This window comes from Mesoplodon bidens, assembly GCF_964165515.1.
Source record: "Mesoplodon bidens genome assembly, chromosome: 10".
In the NCBI taxonomy this organism is placed as follows: domain Eukaryota; kingdom Metazoa; phylum Chordata; class Mammalia; order Artiodactyla; family Ziphiidae; genus Mesoplodon; species Mesoplodon bidens.
In genome coordinates this window covers 40,422,061-40,442,114 of record NC_138172.1, presented here as the reverse complement: position 1 = coordinate 40,442,114, position 20,054 = coordinate 40,422,061, and the positions used below count along the sequence as shown (strand labels likewise).

General features: G+C 39.8%; 1 protein-coding gene across 1 annotated transcript in view; it reads right to left on the bottom strand.

Annotated features, from left to right (window-relative positions):
* Window positions 1-20,054, bottom strand: part of SMARCC1 (SWI/SNF related BAF chromatin remodeling complex subunit C1) — a 179,421-nt gene that overhangs the window by 144,165 nt on the left and 15,202 nt on the right. The window contains exon 3 of the mRNA XM_081247501.1: window positions 5,393-5,478. Coding sequence (XP_081103627.1) covers window positions 5,393-5,478 — 86 coding nt within the window. The remainder of the gene's footprint in view (window positions 1-5,392; window positions 5,479-20,054) is intronic.

Below are 20,054 nucleotides of genomic sequence, written 5' to 3'. Positions count from 1 at the left end.
CAAAATTAGAATACTGTCACCTGGTAAGTTTTACAACTTTAAAGGTAAGATGACTCTAGGCATTGAACATCAACTGTCCATTACAAAAAGAGAAACAACCAGACATTATATGCCTCCAGATGGAGAAACACAACACTGTCTATAAAGTATTGCTGCTAAAAAAAAAAAGAAACTGAATCAGACCACACCTCCAGATCTAATTATCACTTTACTAGAAATTAAGAAGACTGTGGTAAATGATCTTCTTAGGGATGTATCAGCAAAATCTAGGACATAATACAATTCTACAAGACAAGCTGTTTTTGTAAAAAATACTAATAATTATTTTCGAGGAAAAGAAGAAAGAGAAGGAAAATCAGAAATTTTTAAACAGATTTAAGAGTCATATGAACCAACTGCAACGTATGAATCTTGTTTGGATACTGATTCAAACAAAATATAAAGAATGTTCATGAGATAATCAGGGAAACTTGAACACTAAGTAGATATTTAATAACATTGAAAACTTATTGATAATTTTCTTGGTTATGATAATGGTACTGTTATTATGCTTTTTTAAAATCTAATTTTAGAAATAAATACACAGAGAAGTATTTACAGATGAAATTCTATAAAGCTGAAGATGCATGATTAGACATGGCAGCTCATTATATTACTCTCTTCTTTTATGTATAGTTTATATTTTCCATAATAATAAACTAAAATGGTTTCCCAAACAATGATTTGATAACATGACACATTAAAGTTTTCCTCAATCTGCAGTACGCTAGGTAAGCAAAAGTACATATATGAATATTAAGAAAACTTGAAATAAAGAAATCAGGTAAATACAGTATAACCTTTAGTTGAAAGATTTTGACTTATTCTGAAATTACCAAGGGTATTCAAATAAACTTTACTTTTTATAATATAGAAAGATGCTCAAACCTGCCCAAAAGGGAAATGCAAATTAAACTAAAACTGTAAAACCTTTTTTTTGACTCTATCACAGACTGCCAAGATCAAAAGGTGAGGTAATACAAATAAATACAACTATTGGCCAGGGAAAAAGTACACTCTCAATACATTTTGGTAGGACAATAAATTAGTACAATTCTGTTTGAAGATGATTTGGCAATTGTATTATGTTTCTTGTTATTTCAACTTCAGTTGAAATAACAAGAAACAATACAATTATGATTCCATCTGACAATTTCAGAGTGAAGCTAGCACTGGGCAGGCCTCATAGGAGGGCTCTAGAAAAGGGGAAAAAAAAATTGAAAGAGATATTATTACCCTAAGACCTACAGAGAGAGACTACATATGAACACATTTTCTTTCTTTCTGACTTAAAACTTTGGGCCATTTAGGCTGTAAATATAAGCTCTCCATTGAGGGTTTATTAATTAATTAATAAGTCTTCTGCTTTAGTTTCCTCTGGTAATCTGCTGGGCAATGTCTTGCAGCAGCCTTTCAATCTAAGACAATACCTAATGTCTGTCAAAAAGGCCTTATTAGCTGTATTGCTCTAAATTCGCTACCTCTTGTTAATATAGTTAGAGATGTTCTCTCCTCATCCTCAGACATGCATAAAAAAGTCTGAATAAAACTAATCAATAATGAATCCTAGCGAATGAGTTTTAACTCCTGGGAAAGCGGTGTAAAGGGCCTCAGAAGCAAACTTCTAAAAGGCAAAACAAAAATGCACTGAGCTGGGGGCAAGGCAAATAGCAACAGTACAGCAAACAGTTGCATGGGAGGTGACCAAAGTTGGCCTCGAGTGTAAGGGGCTTTGTTTAATGAGGCTAAGCTATAAAAGTCTGAAGACCATCACCAGTAAGAGGTCTAGTATGCTGCATCCCAAAAGAATGGTACACAGCCTAGATATAAGAGACTGGAAATAGGTAGTCCCATATGGGAAGAAGAGGGAGGTCCACTGTACAAAAGTGGACTAAAAAATTATATCCCACTAGGTATGTGACTTTGAGGATAAGGAAATTGGTTTGAACCCTTGCACGGAGCGCTCTCTCTCTCTATATATATATGTGTGTGTGTGTAAATATATATGTATTTTTTTTTAATTAAAAAGCTAGATGACTAACAGAAAACAGTGTTTTAAACTATGCTATCAAAATGGATAATTCTTCACAAGTTAAAAGATCTAAACCACGTTTTCATTTAAATGACAACCTGACTAACCAGCATTTCTCAATGTGTGGTCTTAGGATCATCTAGAGTGCTTCTTGAAAATGCAGATTCTGTTTTCACGCCAAGCTTAGTAGATGACACTCTATGTTCATAAAGCCCAGTAATTTATATTTTTAACAAGGACTCCAAGTGATGCCTAAAAGTTGAAAGCCACTGCCAGAGACTTTCTGTGGTAAAAACTGAAACAAAGGGCTTCCCTGGTGGCGCAGTGGTTGAGAGTTCGCCTGCCAATGCAGGGGACACGGGTTCGTGCCCTGGTCCAGGAAGATCCCACATGCCACAGAGCAGCTAGGCCCGTGAGCCATGGCCACTGAGTCTGCGCGTCCGGAGCCTGTGCTCCACAACAGGAGAGGCCACAACAGTGAGAGGCCCGCATACCACGAAAAAAAAAACTGAAACAAAATATTTTAATCTGAAGGAGACTTTGAAGAAGGAGATAAAAGTTGAACAATCAAGTCTTAAGGTAGAAAGAAAAGTGTCATTCTAACTTAAACAAAAAGGTCTGACCTTGTCTGTAAGAAATAAGTGTCAGTAGCAAATAGTGTTATATGGAAAAATAAAAGGTTACTTCTCATATTAAGACCAATCCTAGGGACTTCCCTGGTGGTCCAGTGGGTAAGACTACATGCTCCCAACGCAGGGGGCCTGGGTTCGATCCCTGGTCAGGTAACTAGATCCCACATGCATGCCGCAACTATGAAGTCCACATGCTGCAACTAAGAAGTCCGCATGCCACAACTAAAGATCCCACATACCGCAACAAAGATCCCGCGTGCCACAACTAAGACCCAGTGCAGCCAAATAATTTTTTTAAAAAAAGACTAATCCTAAAATTTATGTTCATTGAACCCAGATTACCACTGCCAAGCAAAACTAATAAAATACAAAATATTTTCATTCAATAATCTCTTTGAATGGCACTGACTATGATTACAACATATAGCAACCTGTTTAGAACTGTAAGAAAATAAACAAGGTCCTAATCACTCTACAAGAGGGCACTGACATTTACTTTTCTGTTACTGGGTTGAACGTGGTTGCATTTAATCTCTCCTTCAGGAAATGTTTTTGGATTTCCACAGTATGTCAAAACCATCCTTCTTGGTGTCCCTCGGTTATATATAACTACACTTGAAAAACTACAAATAAGGGCTTCCCTGGTGGCGCAGCGGCTAAGAATCCACCTGCCAATGCAGTGGACACGGGCTTGAGCCCTGATTTGGGAAGATCCCACATGCCACGGAGCAACTAAGCCTGTGCGCCACAACTACTGAGCCTGCACTCTAGAGCCCGTGAGCCACAACTACTGAAGCCCGCGCGCCTAGAGCCCATGCTCTGCAACAAGAGAAGCCACCCAAATGAGAAGCCCACACACACGCAACAAAGAGTAGCCCCCACTCACCTCAACTAGAGCAAAGCGTGCGGGCAACAACGAAGACCCGACACAGCCAAAAATAAATAAATAAAATAAATAAATTTATTAAAAAAGAAAAGAAAAAAACCACTACAAATAAGACATTCCTTTTTTTTTTTAACACTATTTAGAGACATCCAGAAAGATCAAAGTCAAACACACTAATTCTGGAATCTTTTTTTAAATAAATTTATTTATTGTATTTATTTATTTTTGGCTGCATAGGGTCTTTGTTCCTGCACCGGCGCTTTCTCTCATCACGGCGAGAGGGGGCTACTCTTCGTTGCAGTACACGGACTTCTCACTGCAGTGGCTTCTCTTGTTGCAGAGCACGGGCTCTAGGCATGAAGGCTTCAGTAGCTGTGGCACGTGGGCTCAGTACTTGTGGCTCGCGGGCTCTAGAGCGCAGGCTCAGTAGTTGCAGCGCGTGGGTTTGGTTGCTCCACGGCATGTGGGGCCTTCCCAGACCAGGGCTTGAACCTGTGTCCCCTGCACTGGCAGGCGGATTCTTAACCGCTGTGCCACCAGGGGAGTCCCTCTAATTCTGGACTCTTAATCTGTACTGTCTATTCACAAATATACCAATAATTACCAGGTGTTCCCACTCAACCTCATATACATGACACTCCATCCTGATATCACTGGAACCTAAGAGGAAGCAGGAAGTAAGTAAGAAAGCAGAAACAAAAAGAAACAACAGGAAAAGAGAATGGCCATAATGAGGAAACCAACAAACTCTGGAGCTACACTGTGAGGTTCGACTGGAAAACAAAGGTTCAGAACAGTATGTTGGGCGTGGGGCAAGTCAGAAGCAGTATCAAGATGATAGCCCACTGTTCAGATGTCGAAATGGGTGGGCAATTACTAAAACATGCACTGTTGGAACATAAGTGATCCACTCACTGCAAGTGTATAAGTCACAGGAGATGGGGAAGGTGTGTACTGCAATTGGTGTATAATTATACTGGAAAGAGGATAATTCTGGTACAATCTGAGAAGAAAACTTTTACTCCTCATTCCTCTTAAAGTCTCTAACTCTATCCTTGACTTCTTTTTTGGCCCCATTTTTAATTTAAAGACGATTTATTTTACATATCCTTCTAAACCATCTTAAATCTTTTCAGATAAAAATATTTCACTGTACTGGCACACAAAGCGAGTTACACAATGACTTAGGAAAAGACATTTCACTTTGACACTCTGTCCTCAAGAGTCCAGGTCGGACTTGGAAGAGATACAAGCTGAACAAGAAAACCAGTAAAAAGTTCCAAATGGGAAACCAGAGTGAGGGTACAAACCATATATGAGAGTACCCAGACATGCTGTCAATCCTAGATCAGGGAATACTCTGGCAAGAGCTGCAACAGCAGAGCTGAAAACAGAACTGAAAAACAGAAAGCTACCCTCTTATAACAACAAACTCTCATGCTCGTTTAATCAATAAAACAATATATAATGTGTCTTTCAGCATATTATAATACACATTTATGTATTTCACAGTGAGCCTACCTTCCAATTTGCTAATAATGCACATTCATCTATTATCTACATACAACCATATATGAAAAATAACTTGAATAATAACTGCAACATTTGTTTGATATTTTTCTTGGATGTAGACAAAAAGTAAATTAGGGCTCTAGATAAAAGACAACATACTTTGGATATTAATCATAACGTGCTTATAGAATTCTCTAACACCACACAAAGGAGGAACAGGTTTAACATTGAAAAACTTCAATACAAAAACTTCAATCACAGCAAAACATGCAAATAAATACAAAAACTTACCATCCTTGTTCATTTTTATATTTGTAAGCAGCCCCAAGAATGTGACACAAGGTGCCTCCAGCTTTGAAATCCATGAAACATTTTGCCTAAAAAATGATACAAGTTACACATGAGAAAAATCAAAGTTCTGACAACATTACTCATGTCTGAATTCTAAGCTTAATAAACTCAAAGTTATAAACAACTTCTAATTTAATAACCTCCTTAAATACTTCTGGAACAAACTGAGGTACAAAGAAATTTTTCTAATTTTCTTTAGAAAATTTTCTTTAAGTAAACAGTCTATGAAAAACAGGATTTACAAAATATACATCAAACTGTTTCAGCAGAAAACATTAAATGGACAAAATACTGATATACCACCAACACCACTGGTAAATTTAAGATCTGATTTTTAAAATGTACAATAAGAAATATTAGGCCGGGCTTCCCTGGTGGCGCAGTGGTTAAGAATCTGCCTGCCAATGAAGGGGACATGGGTTTGAGCCCTGGTCTGGGAAGATCCCACATGCCACGGAGCAACTAAGCCCGCGAGCCACAACTACCAAGCCCACAAGCCTAGAGCCCGTGCTCTGCAACAAAAGAAGCCACTGCAATGAGAAGCCTGCGCACTGCAATGAAGAGTAGCCCCCCGCTTGCCGCAACTAGAGAAAGCCTGCACACAGTAACAGAGACCCAACACAGCCAAAAATAAAATAAATAAAATAAATTTATTTAAAAAAAATTAGGCCAACATAGGGCTTCCCTGGTGGCGCAGTGGTTGAGAGTCCGCCTGCCGATGCAGGGGACACGGGATCGTGCCCCAGTCCAGGAGGATCCCACATGCTGCGGAGCGGCTGGGCCCGTGAGCCATGGCCGCTGAGCCTGCGCATCCAGAGCCTGTGCTCCACAACAGAAGAGGTCACAACAGTGAGAGGCCCGCATACCGCAAAACAAAACAAAAAAAATTAGGCCAACATAACTGATGAACATAGATGTAAAAATCCTCAACAAAATACTAGCAAACCAAATCCAACAGTACATTAAAAGGATCATACGCCATGATCAAGTGGGATTTATCCCAGAAACACAAGGATTTTTCAATATCTGCAAATCCATCAACGTGATACACCATAACAAACTGAAGGATAAAAACCATATGATCACAACAGATGAAGAAAAAGCTTTTGATTAAATTCAACATCCATTTCTGATAAAAACCCTCCAGAGGGTTTCCCTGGTGGCGCAGTGGTTGAGAGTCTGCCTGCCAATGCAGGGGACATGGGTTCATGCCCCGGTCTGGGAAGATACCACATGCCGCGGAGCGGCTGGGCCCGTGAGCCATGGCCACTGAGCCTGCGCGTCCAGAGCCTGTTGCTCCGCAACAGGAGAGGCCACAACAGTGAGAGGCCCGCGTACCGTTTAAAAAAAAAAAAAACCCTCCAGAAAGTGGGCATAGAGATAATATATCTCAACATAACAAAGGCCATATATGACAGACCCATAGGTAACATCATACTCAATGGTGAAAAGCTGAAAGCATTCCCTCTAAGATCAGGAACGAGACAAGGATGCCCACTCTCACCACTTTTCTGCAACATAGTTTTGGAAGCCCTAGACATAGCAATCAGAGAAGTAAAAGAAATAAAAGGAATCCAAATTGGAAAGGAAGAAGTAAAACTGTCACTGTTTGCAGATGACATAATACTATACATAAAAAATCCTAAAGACATTACCAGAAAACTATTAGGGCTAATCAATGACTTCGGTAAAGTTGCAGAATACAAAATTAATATACAGAAATCTGTTGCATTTCTATACATTAACAAAAAAAGATCAGAAAGAGAAATTAAGGGAACAACCCTATTTATTACCATCACATCAAAAAGAGTAAAATACCTAAGAATAAACCTACCTAAAGAGGCAAAAGACCCGTACTCTGAAAATTGTAAGATGGTAATGAAAGAAACTGAGGATGACACAAGCAGATGGAAAGATATACCATGTTCCTGGATTGGAAAAATCAATATTGTCAAAATGACCATACAAGGCAATCTACAGTTTCAATGCAATCCCTATCAAATTACCAATGACATTTTTCACAGAACTGAAACAAAAAACTTTATTTGCATGGAAACACAAAAGACCCTAAATAGCTAAAACAATCTTGAGAAAGAAGAATGAAGCTGGAAGAATCACGCTTTCTGACTTCAGATTATACTACAATGCTACAATAATCAAAACAGTATGGTACTGACACAAAAACAGACACACAGATCAATGGAACAGGACGGAAAGCCCAGAAATAAACTCACGCACTTATGGTCAATTAATCTATGACAAAGGAGGCAAGAATATACAATGGAGAAAAGACAGTCTCTTCAATAAGTGGTGCTGGGAAAACTGGATAGCTACATGTAAAAGAATGAAATTAGAACATTCTATAATACCACATACAAAAATAAACTCAAAATGGATTAAAGACCTAAATGTAACACCAGATGCTATAAAATGCCTAAAGGAAAACATAGACAGAACACTCTTTGACTTAAATCACAGCAATATTTTTTGGATCCATCTCCTAGAGTAATGGAAACAAAAGCAAAAATAAACAAATGGGACCTAATTAAACTTAAAAGCTTTTGCACAGCAAAGGAAACCATAAACAAAATGAAAAGACAACCTATGGAATGGGAGAAAATATTTGCAAACAATGTGACTCAAGCAAGGGATTAACTTCCAGAATATAAAACAGCTCATGCAGCTCAAACAACCCAATCAAAAAATGGGTAGAGAATCTCAATAGACATTTCTCTGAAGAAGACATACACATGGCCAACAGGAATATGAAAAGATGCTCAACATCACAAATCATTAGAGAAATGCAGATCAAAACTAAAATGAGCTATCACCTCACACCAGTCTGAATGGCCATCATCAAAAAGTCTACAAAGAGGGACTTCCCTGGTGGTGCAGTGGTTAAGAATCAGCCTGCCAATGCAGGGGACCTGGGTTCAGTCCCTGGTCCGGGAAGATCCTACATGCCGCGGAGCAACTAAGCCCGTGCGCCACAATTACTGAGCCTGTCTGTGCTCTAGAGCCCGCGAGCTGCAAGTACTGAGCCCGCGTGCTGCAAATACTGAAGCCTGTGTACCTAGAGCCTGTGAAGAGAAGCCACTGCAATGAGAAGCCCACACACCACAACAAAGAGTAGCCCCCGGCTCGCCACAACTAGAGAAAGCCAATGCGCAGCAACAAATACCCAATGCAGCCAAAAATAAATAATAAATAAATAATTTATTTTAGAAAGAAAAGAAAAAAGAAGTCTACAAACAATAAATGCTGGAGAGGGTGTGGAGAAAAGGGAACCTTCCTATGCTGTTCGTGGGAATATAAATCGGGGCAGCCACTATTGAGAATAGTAAGGAGGTTCCTTAAAAAATTAAAAATAGAACTACTATATGATTTAACAATCCCACTACTGGGCATATACCCAGAGAAAACTCTAATTTGAAAAGATACATGCATCCCAATGTTCACAGCAGCACTATTTACAATAGCCAAGACATGGAAGCAACCTAAATGTCCATCAACAGTTGAATGGATAAAGAAGATGTGGTGTATACACACACAAACACACACAAAACTGGATAACACTCAGCCAGAAAGAAGAATGAAATAATGCCTTTTGGAGCTACATGGATGGACTTAGAGATTATCATACTAAGTGAAGTAAGTCACACTGAGAAAGACAAATGTCGTATGATATCACATAGGTGGAATCTTAAAAATGATACAAATGGGGAATTCCCTAGTGGTCCAGTGGTTAGTGCAGGGGGCATGGGTTCGACCCCTGGTTGGGGAATTAAGATCCTCCGTGCCACGTGGTGCAGCCAAAAAATTAAAGAAAAATATTTAAAAAATAAAAATAAAAAGCATTTTTAGGGGCTTCCCTGGTGGTGCAGTGGTTTAGAATCTGCCTGCCAATGCAGGGGACACGGGTTCGAGCCCTGGTCTGGGAAGATCCCACATGCCACGGAGCAACTAAGCCCGTGCGCCACAGCTACTGAGCCTGCGCGTCCGGAACCTGTGCTCTGCAACAAGAGAGGCCGCGACAGTGAGAGGCCCACGCACCGCGATGAAGAGTGGCCCCCGCTCGCCGCAACTAGAGAAAGCCCTCGCACAGAAACGAAGACCCAATGCAGCCAAAAATAAATAAATAAATTTATTTAAAAAAAAGCATTTTTAAAAACGATACAAATGAACTTATTCACAAAACAGAAACAGACTCACAGACGTAGAAAACAAACATATGGTTACCAAAGGGGAAGGGGGGAAGAATGAATTGAAAATTTGGGATTAACAGCTACACAGTACGATGTGTAAAATAGGTAAACAACAAGGACCTACTGTATAGCACAGGGAATCATATTCAATATCTTGTAATAACCTATAATGGAAAAGAATCTGAAAAAAAAATGTATGTATGTATAACTGAATCACTTTGCTGTACACCTGAAACACTGTAATCAACTATACTTCAATAAAAGAAAAAAACTTTTTTCTTTTATAGTATAGTATGGACTATATATGGACTATAATAGTATGGACAAAATACTGATATACTACAAAACTCTGCTGGTAAATTTAAAATTTGATTTTTATTTATTTTTATTTTTATTTTTTTGAGGTATGCGGGCCTCTCACTGCTGTGGCCTCTCCCGTTGTGGAGCACAGGCTCCGGACGCGCAGGCTCAGCAGCCATGGCTCACGGGCCCAGCCGCTCTGCGGCATGTGGGATCTTCCCAGACCAGGGCACGAACCCGTGTCCCCTGCATTGGCAGGCGGACTCTCAACCACTGCGCCACCTGGGAAGCCCCTAAAATTTGATTTTTAAAATGTGGAAAATTCCAGTAACACACAATTTCCAATATGGTTCTCCTGTTGAATAAGAAATATTAGTATATATTAGGGTTTTTTTTTCCAATTTAGGTTCCTGACATTAAATTTTAGAAAAATTATAACTGAACTCTTATAATATTTTAATGACCACTGAAACACGGTATAACTATATTTAACTATGCATTTAAGTTATAGCTAAAATCTGTGCAACAATTTAAAAAAGATTTGCACTTTATGGATTATAAAAGCAGAGCTCAAATAAATCGAATGCTGAATGACTTCCATATTTTGGAAGTAAAAATTTAATATAAATGTGATCATCAAATAGGCTAATAAGATAAAGTGTTAGGAACTTCCCTGGTGGTCCAGTGGTTAAGAATCCACCTTCCAATGCAGGGGACGCGGGTTCAATCCTTCGTCGGGGAACTAACATCCCACGTGCCGCGGGGCAACTAAGCCCACATGCCACAACTACTGAGCGCATGTGCCTCAACGAGAGAGCCCACGTGCCACAAACTACAGAGCCCACGCACTCTAGAAACCACATGCCACAACTAGAGAGAAGCCCACACGCCACAAAGAGCCCGCACTGCAACGAATGCTGCAACGAAGACCCCGCATGCTGCAACTAAGACCCGACAGCCAAAAAGATAAAGAAAATAAATAAATTAAATAAATATAAAACAGTAAAAAAAAAAAAAAAAAAAAAAAAGATGAAGTGTTAAAAATATACCATTCAGGGCTTCCCTGGTGGCACAGTGGTTCAGAGTCCGCCTGCCGATGCAGGGGACACGGGTTCGTGCCCCGATCCGGGAAGATCCCACATGCCGCGGAGTGGCTAGGCCCGTGAGCCATGGCCGCTAAGCCTGCGTGACCGGAGCCTGTGCTCCGCAAGAGGAGAGGCCACAACAGTGAGAGGCCCGCGTACCACACACACACACAAATATATATATATATACCATTCATTTATTCCTTTGAAAACTATTATTACAAAATAATATAATGTAAAAAAACATGATATCAAATATTAAGAGAGACAAAAAACAGAATGGTGGTTGGTAGGGTCTGGAGAGAGACAGGAATGGAAGTTATTGTTTCACAGGTACAGAGTTTTCAATTTACGAAAATGACAAAGTTCTGGTGATGGATAGTAGTAACAGTTACACAACAACGTAGATGTACTTAATGCCACTGAACTATACACTTAAAAATGACTAAAATGGTAAATTTTGTTATGTTTATTTTACTACAGTTAAAAATAAATAGCATGTTTTAAAATAAGAAATATTAAGAATCACTAAGATGAGCTCTTCCAAATTAAACAGACAAGTAAGCCTCACAGATCAGTCTGGTTATCTCGTTGCTTTTTAAACATTACATGGGTTTCTGAGTTCCTAATTTTTTGCCCAACACTATTCCTGGTACATTTCAAAAGCTGCATTACATATTCTAAACAAAAGCATCTGGGTGCAAGTCTTCTCACTGACAACTTGTTATTTATCTGAGAAAATGTATAAGACATTACAATTTTGTAGTGTTGGCGCTTAAACTAGAATAATGTGCAAAGGTACCTACTAGAGTAGAATGAGACTCAGTTCTCCTACTAATCCGTCTCTGAACTGCCCAGAGATTGAGATAAAATGTTCTCGCCAACCACATGGGCATATCACTATTGCACACATGCACAACACTCACAGCGTAATACAGAAATGACTGGTTTATAGATTTATCTGTTATTCAAACTCCTTGAGGACAGGAATAGTGTCTTATTCAAATCTTTAACATCAATATTCAGCGGAGTACCTGACAATGTAGGTAATCCATAAAATTTTTCTCAACAGTTCTACTGTACTAAAATCATTTAAAAATTCAGATCCAAGCTACTGAGAAATATATGTTGAGCAGATCACAATAAAACATCTCTACATGTAATTTAAGGTTATAGTCAATTTCTAGACAGATTAATTTGAGAAATTAAAATATTATCAGATATATGCTTAAGACAGACAAAATAACTTCTATCAACAACTATAGGGACAAGTGATGAATGAAGAGGTAGAAAACTGAGACCTTCAATTTTCTAATGGTAAGATCTGAATAAACGGAAAGAGGGAGACTCACAAACCTGTCAAGGGTACTAGTTCTAGTAATAAAGTGCAGTAAGAAAAACATTCTTAAAGATGTGGCAGAAGAAACAAAAGAACAAATAGGGACCTCGTCATACATCAAGGATTCTTAGAGCTTTCATGGAAATGGATTTGGGATTCTGGTCCTCCTGACAAGCTCAGTATCAGTATCACCCACATAAAAGTGTAGTAGACCAGAGTCAGGGGATGCAAAGCTGGAGGCAGAGACAAGAGACTTCTCAGGGACACCCACTGGCTCCTGACTGTACTTCCTCATTCAATCCTCATCCCAACTACACTCACCCTGAACAGGGTCTGCTCAAGCTGCCGCTGGATGTGGTTCAAATATCAGAGCTCAAGTTCTTAAACATTCTCTGAAGAAGCCAGATTGTTAAGAGTAAATTCCTCTTGAATAGTACTGAAAAACCTAAAAATTAATAGGGTACCGAAACTTGAGCCTTCCAGAGCCAGCAACGGCAGCCTGCCTTTGGTGAGTTATCTAAGCAGCTGCATACCCCAATTAGAGACTCTGGGGGTCAGGGACAGCTCTAACAGGCTGCTTCTATTCCCAGTTGTGTGACCACACTGCTTTTGATAAGCTGCTACATCTCTGACTAAATTGGAAATTTAATCTAATCTTATTCTGGATGTATATAAAGTGGTCTCATCCTACCTATTTATACAGCCCACTTAAAATTCTGCCGAGCTGAGTAAACCTTAAAAAAGATAAACCTAACTGAAATACTTAAAAGTGCTTTAACCTTGTGCCGTAGTGTCCTTATTTCTTTATTTTTTGACTTATTCATTAAAGACAAGGTAGTGCCAACGTGCAGTAAAAAGGACGACAATGGTATACGTTTGTGTGAGGAGAACATACACATTTATAATGCCTTGTTTGGGTCTATTAATCAATGAACGACTGTGCCAGAAAGCGGATGTGAGGAAGTGAATAAAGGAGCAGAAACTGAACATGAGCCAGAAACCAAGAATGTTAACAGAAGATCACAGTCATCTTCATAAATTGAAAAAACCTATCACTTAGAGTCCAGAATCCTTTTACCTCACAAAGTACAAAGACACTAAACATTCCATAAGTTTCTTTATGTATTTTAACTGCTTTGCGTTAAAACAATGCTTTCTAGAAACATTTCCCAAGTTTATTAATAAAAGAAATGATAATAGTGTTATAATTATCACCTCTAATCATAGGTAATCACTGGTGTAGTATTCTTATTCTTGAGGAGAACGAAAAGTATTCTAATTACTACCAATTACTGAGAATTTACCATGAGGCACTTTATATATATTACCTCATTTACTCCTCACAAGTTCACTGTCTTCACCCCATTTTACAGATGAAAAGGTGTTGCTGGCTCTAGCAATATGGCAGGCTAAATAACCAGAAAACCCTACCACTAAAAATACATGTTGGATAAAAAATACAGACATTATTTTAAATGTGTAGCTGAATTAGAAGGAGAACAAATCCCCAGGGACAAAAATAAGGAAAAAAAAAAATCAAACTAAAAGTCAAAGTGGCAATTTTGTTGAGTTAAAAACTAAAATTCTAGGGTGACAGGAGGCTGGGGATAATGGGATTAAATAGGTAAGTAACATCAACCTTGATAACTTAAATGCTAGGGTCTGAGTTTCTCTACAGGGTCAGGAAGTAAGACTACAGACCTATGCAAGTGAGGACATTAGAACTAAGACAATCACCTACCACACACATACACACATAACACCAGGGGTATCAACAGGCTGCACCATTAGGGAAAGGATAAGCTAGAAAAAATATATGCCAGCTAAAAACTAAGGAGGAAAACAAGCTTCCGCCTCAAGATAATTTGAGTTGGAGACATACACTATCAATACTTAGTGTAGGAGCCCCTTGCCAAATTAACATAAGAATTGGTCCTAGGGACTTCCCTGGTCATCCAGTGGTTAAGACTGCGCACTCCCAATGCAGGGGGCACAGGCTGCATCCCTGATCCCCTGAACTAAGATCAAGCATACTGCACAGTGCAGCCAAAACAAACAAACAAAAAAGAATCGGTCCTAAAGTTGGCGGGTCCTCTGAAATGCCTTAATGAGCAAATTCTCAACCCAGGTCAACAGGATTCCCAAATAAACTTCCACTGAAAGAGAACTGACAGGCCACAATTCAAACATAATTAAGTGTTTTTAAGTCAACAGACAAAGCTAACAGCAAGATTAGAATCCTAACATTTTCAGATAATAGAAACAACATGACAGGGCTTGTAAAATTAGAATACATAAAGTGATTAAGGACACTAAAAAAGAGAGAAAGGCTTGAGAAATATATATATGTAACCCATCCAATGAAAGTAAAAGCACAGCTGACAGAAAATTAGACAACTAGACACAGAAGAATAAAAGCTAAAGTTTCTGAGAAATTTTAAAGGATATAAATCCTCAGCTTCGAGAAACACATCAGGGGCTTCCCTGGTGGTACAGTGGATAAGAATCCGCTTGTCAATGCAGGGGACACAGGTTCAAGCCCTGATCCGGGAAGATCCCACATGCCGCGGAGCAACTAAGCCCATGCACCACAACTACTGAGCCTGCGCTCTAGAGCTCACGAGCCACAACTACCGAGCCTGCGTGCCACAACTACTGGAGCCCGTGCACCTAGAGCCCATGCTCCGCAACAAGAGAAGCCACTGCAATGAGAAGCCTGCGCACTACAACGAAGAGTAGCCCCTGCTTGCCGCAACTAGAGAAAGCCCGCGCACAGCAATGAACACCCAATGCAGCCAAAAATAATTAATTTTTTAAAAAAATTGGTAAAAAACAGAAGAGGACAGCCCAATGGTGCAAAATATAAAAGGGTGCTCAACTTCATTAGTTATCAGCAACTACAAAACAATGTGTATCACCACAAATCCGCCAAAAAACTAAAATTAAAAAGACAACTTACAAGCATTGGTGAGAAAGTAGAGCATTAGAACGCTTGTACACTGTACACTGCATGTGAGAGTATAAATTGGCACAAGGGTTCTGGAAAACTGGCCATATCTGCTAAAGCTGAACATGCACCCCCTGTGACCCAGCAATTCCACACGTGGGAGTGTAACTGACATAAATACCTATGTTTACCAGAAGACATATGCAAAAATATTCACAGCAGCACTATTTGCAATAGCCCTAAACTGGAAATAACCCCAAAAACCCATCAATGGTAGACTGGATAAATAAATTGTGCAATATGCCCACAGTGAAATACTATGCAGCAAGGGATACCAAATTATGACCAAGCTGCCCATTTTTAAAATTTTCATTTGAACACAGTCACACCTACTCATGTAGGTAATTGTCTCTGGCTGCTTTTTATGCTACAACAGAGTTGGGTAGTTGTGACAGAGTCCATATACCTGCAAGCCTAAAATATTTACCATTTGTCCCTTTAAGAAAAAATTTGCCAAACCCTTAAACAGTAACCAGAATGAACAAACTGCAACTACAAGTAATAACATGGAAGAATTTTACAAATCTAACATTTGTCTGTATGCTTCAAAAATTTAAGTCATGAAGAACAGGCGGTCCAGTGGTTAAAAATTTAAGTCATGAATGACAAAGACATAGGCTGAACTATTTCAAATTAATCATGACTAAAGAGATATAACTGAAATGTGGGATCTTGGTTTAGATCTTATAAGAAACATTTCTGAGATAATTAGTGAAATGTGAAGACAGATTATATAGTAGATAATGGTATTGTGTCAATGTTAAATTTCCTAAATTTGATAACTGTATTTGTAAGATAATGTCCTTGTTCTAAGGAGATCCAGGCTGCAGTCTGAAGTCTTTACAGTTTTGCCCTCCCTGCTAGATTGGACCCCATGGACATCAGGAACTTCTCCAGTCACTCCAAGAGTGTAGCACCACTCCTGTGGTGACTAAGATGAGTGATTTGTCTCCACAAGTACTTTTGTTCTTGCTTCTCAGACTTACATGCTAATCGTGGTCTTCTCCTCCCCCATTCCAGAAAGTCCTAGAATTTAGCATGATCTTGGCAAAACAATACCATTCTCAGATACAGATAAAAAAAAACTTAAACCTGTAGGGACCATAATGTTCACTGATTCCTAGTTTTCTAATGCTTCTTTGCCACAGAACACTTTCAGGAGCAGAAAGCTCAAAAAGAAGTCTATCAGGAAAAACTGTTCTAAGTGAAAAATCTGAAGACAATAGATTCCTCTTAGACCTGCCCATTTATTCCTGCCACTCAGGTACTCTGAAGGGAACAATTATAAAACCAAGAATCAGATCCAACTCCTTTTTCTGACGACTCTAAGCCTTTTCTTATTAATTTTCTTTTCCCTAAAATTTATTGAGCACAAAGCATGGTTTATTGACTCAAATAAAGGAAACAGATCATTGAAGTGACAGCCCTCAAACTCCCATCCTTTCCTCTACACCAGACTGACCAAGTTCATGAGAATTCCTGCCATGAAGTCAGTCACACTTAATGGGTAGAAATTCCAAAGTGTCACTGAGAGATAGCCTACAGACTGTGACTTGTTTAAAATGTCCCAAAATAGTACTACCCAGCTGAATCACATGACCTTATTTGTCAGAACTGGCTTTGACAACAAATTTTACCCTTAAAGTATTCATTACATTCCACCAAAGATAGATATAAAAACCCTATATAAGTTCCTATGACAATTTGAAAATCAATTCCAAAAATTTTAATGATAGTCCCTTGAAACTTTGTGTATCAATCTCCTCAACATATTTCCTTTTGAAAAGTAATAATCATTTCACTGAGTTCTGATAGTTGCTTTAAAATCAGTCAGTATTGTGCTTTACATTTTTGTAGATATTTTAAGAAAAGCTCAATTTCAGAAAGTAAATATGGTTCAGCTCTCTAGCTTATTTTTTTAAGGAGCCTTCCACTCTCCCTGTCTTTGAGACAGTTACTAACATCACAGCAAAGGTACATCAACCAATAAATACATACTAAACACTTGCAGTGAGTAAGAAGGTAAAGCAAGACTTATCAATGTTCAACTGAAAAATCTGGCTTTAATTCAAAGGGCACTACAGCATTCTGTTAGTTCTCAGGTTCACAGCTCATTTACACAAAATACACTATCTCTGGAACATAAGTTGAAGAGAAACAAGAAGACATGGCTCTTTGGGACCTTCCTTAAGAACTGAAGTTGAGGGCTTCCCTGGTGGCGCAGTGGTTGAGAGTCTGCCTGCCGATGCAGGGGACACGGGTTCGTGCCCTGGTCCGGGAGGATCCCACATGCCGTGGAGCAGCTGGGCCTGTGGGCCATGGCCACTGAGCCTGCACGTCCGGAGTGCTCCACAATGGGAGAGGCTGCAGCGGTGAGAGACCCGCGTACCACAAAAAAAAAAAAAAAAAAAAAAGAACTGGAGTTGATAGCAAACTAGTATAATAAATGTTTAAATAATATGTATGCCTTACATGTACATTTTTACTTTTACCAAAAACACTTTTTTTTTTTTTTTTTTTTTGCGATACGCGGGCCTCTCACTGTTGTGGCCTCTCCCGTTGCGGAGCACAGGCTCCGGACGCGCAGGCTCAGCGGCCATGGCTCACGGGCCCAGCTGCTCTGCGGCATGTGGGATCTTCCCAGACTGGGGCACGAACCCGTGTCCCCTGCATCGGCAGGCGGACTCTTAACCACTGCACCACCAGGGAAGCCCCCCAAAAACACTTTTGCTACACAAGTCAGCAATCTACTTTTTATGTCTTAAAGTACTACATACTACTTCTAATTTCTCAAAGAGCTTTTATTCTCACACATCATGTGATTTTAACAACTATGCCATGGGATCAGTAGGGCAAGGAACACGTTCCCAGAAATGGTACTACAGGTCGAAGTGCCTTCACACAAGGTTGCAGAGTGGTAGTATATGGCTATTTAATTCCTAAGCTCGGGGCTCTTCCCATAACACCTGGTTCAAGAAACTATTTGGTGGAGATTCAGGATCTTACATTATTTCAATTTAAGAAATGAATGAGGGCTTCCCTCGTGGTACAGTGGTTAAGAATCCACCTGCCAAGGCAGGGGACACAGGTTCAATTCTTGGTCTGGGAAGATCCCACATGCCATGGAGCAACTAAGCCCATGCGCCACAACTACTGAGCCTGCACTCTAGAGCTCTCAAGCCACAACTACTGAGCCCATGTGCCACAAATACTGAAGTCCACAATCCTAGAGCCTGTGCTCCGCAACAAGAGAAGCCACCGCAATGAGAAGCTTGAGCACCTCAACGAAGAGTAGCCCCCGCTTGCCGCAACTAGAGAAAGCCCATGCGCAGCAATGAAGACCCAACATAGCCAAGGATAAACAAATAAAATAAATACATTTATAAAAAACAAAAAAAGAAAAGAAATGAATAAGGGGGCTTCCCTGGTGGCACAGTGGTTAAGAATCCACCTGCCAATGCAGGGGACACGGGTTCGAGCCCTGGTCTGGGAAGATCCCACATGCCGCAGAGCAACTAAGCCCACATGCCACAACTACTGAAGCCCGCGCACCTAGAGCCCATGCTCTGCAACGAAGAGAAGCCACCGCAATGAGAAGCCCGCACACCGCAATGAAGAGTAGCCCCCGCTCACCACAACTAGAGAAAGCCCACATGCAGCAACAAAGACCCAATGCAACCAAAAATAAATACATTAAACTAAATTAAAAAATAAAATAAATGAGGGACCTCCCTAGTGGTCCAGTAGTTAAAAAGCCACCTTCCGGGCTTCCCTGGTGGCGCAGTGGTTGAGAGTCCACCTGCCGATGCAGGGGACACGGGTTCGTGCCCGGGTCTGGGAAGATCCCACATGCCGCAGAGCGGCTAGGCCCGTGAGCCATGGCCGCTGAGCCTGCGCGTCCGGAGCCTGTGCTCCGCAAGGGGAGAGGCCACAACAGTGAGAGGCCCGCGTATCGCAAAAAAAAAAAAAAAAAAAAAAAAAAGCCACCTTCCAATGCAGGGGACGCGGGTTCAATCCCTGCTTGGGGAACTAAGATCCCACATGCCACAGGGCAACTAAGCCCGTGCGCCACAACTACTGAGCCCGTGCCTCAAGTAGAGATCCCACATGCCGCAACTAAGACCCGGCACAGCCCAAAAAATAGTTAATTTTTTAAAAAAGAAATGAATGAGCTTTATTTTAGGCAAAATCAACTGGTTTTAAAGTCCATCAAGACTTCTGACTAAAGTTGGATTAAAGACAACCATATTTTAGTGCTGGTTTCCAAAACGTAAAATAATACTTTAAAAAAAAGTTACAGGAGTGCTTGCTGTGGCAGCACATACTAAAATCAGAACAGTACAGAGAAGATTAGCATGGCCCCTGCACAAGGATGACTCGCAATTTGTTAAGTGTTCCATATTTTGGGGGGGTTAACAGATGTAAGCTTTTATATATAGAATAGATAAACAACAAGGTCAGAGAACTATATTCAGTAGCACAGAGAACTATATTCAATATCCCAGGATAAGTCATAACAGAAAAGAATATAAAAAAAGAATATATGCGTGTATAACTGAATCACTTTGTTGTCCAACAGTAATTAACAAATTGTAAATCAACTATACTTCAATAAAAAAAATAAAGTAAAATGAAATTTTATTTTTTTTTGGTATTTTATTTATTT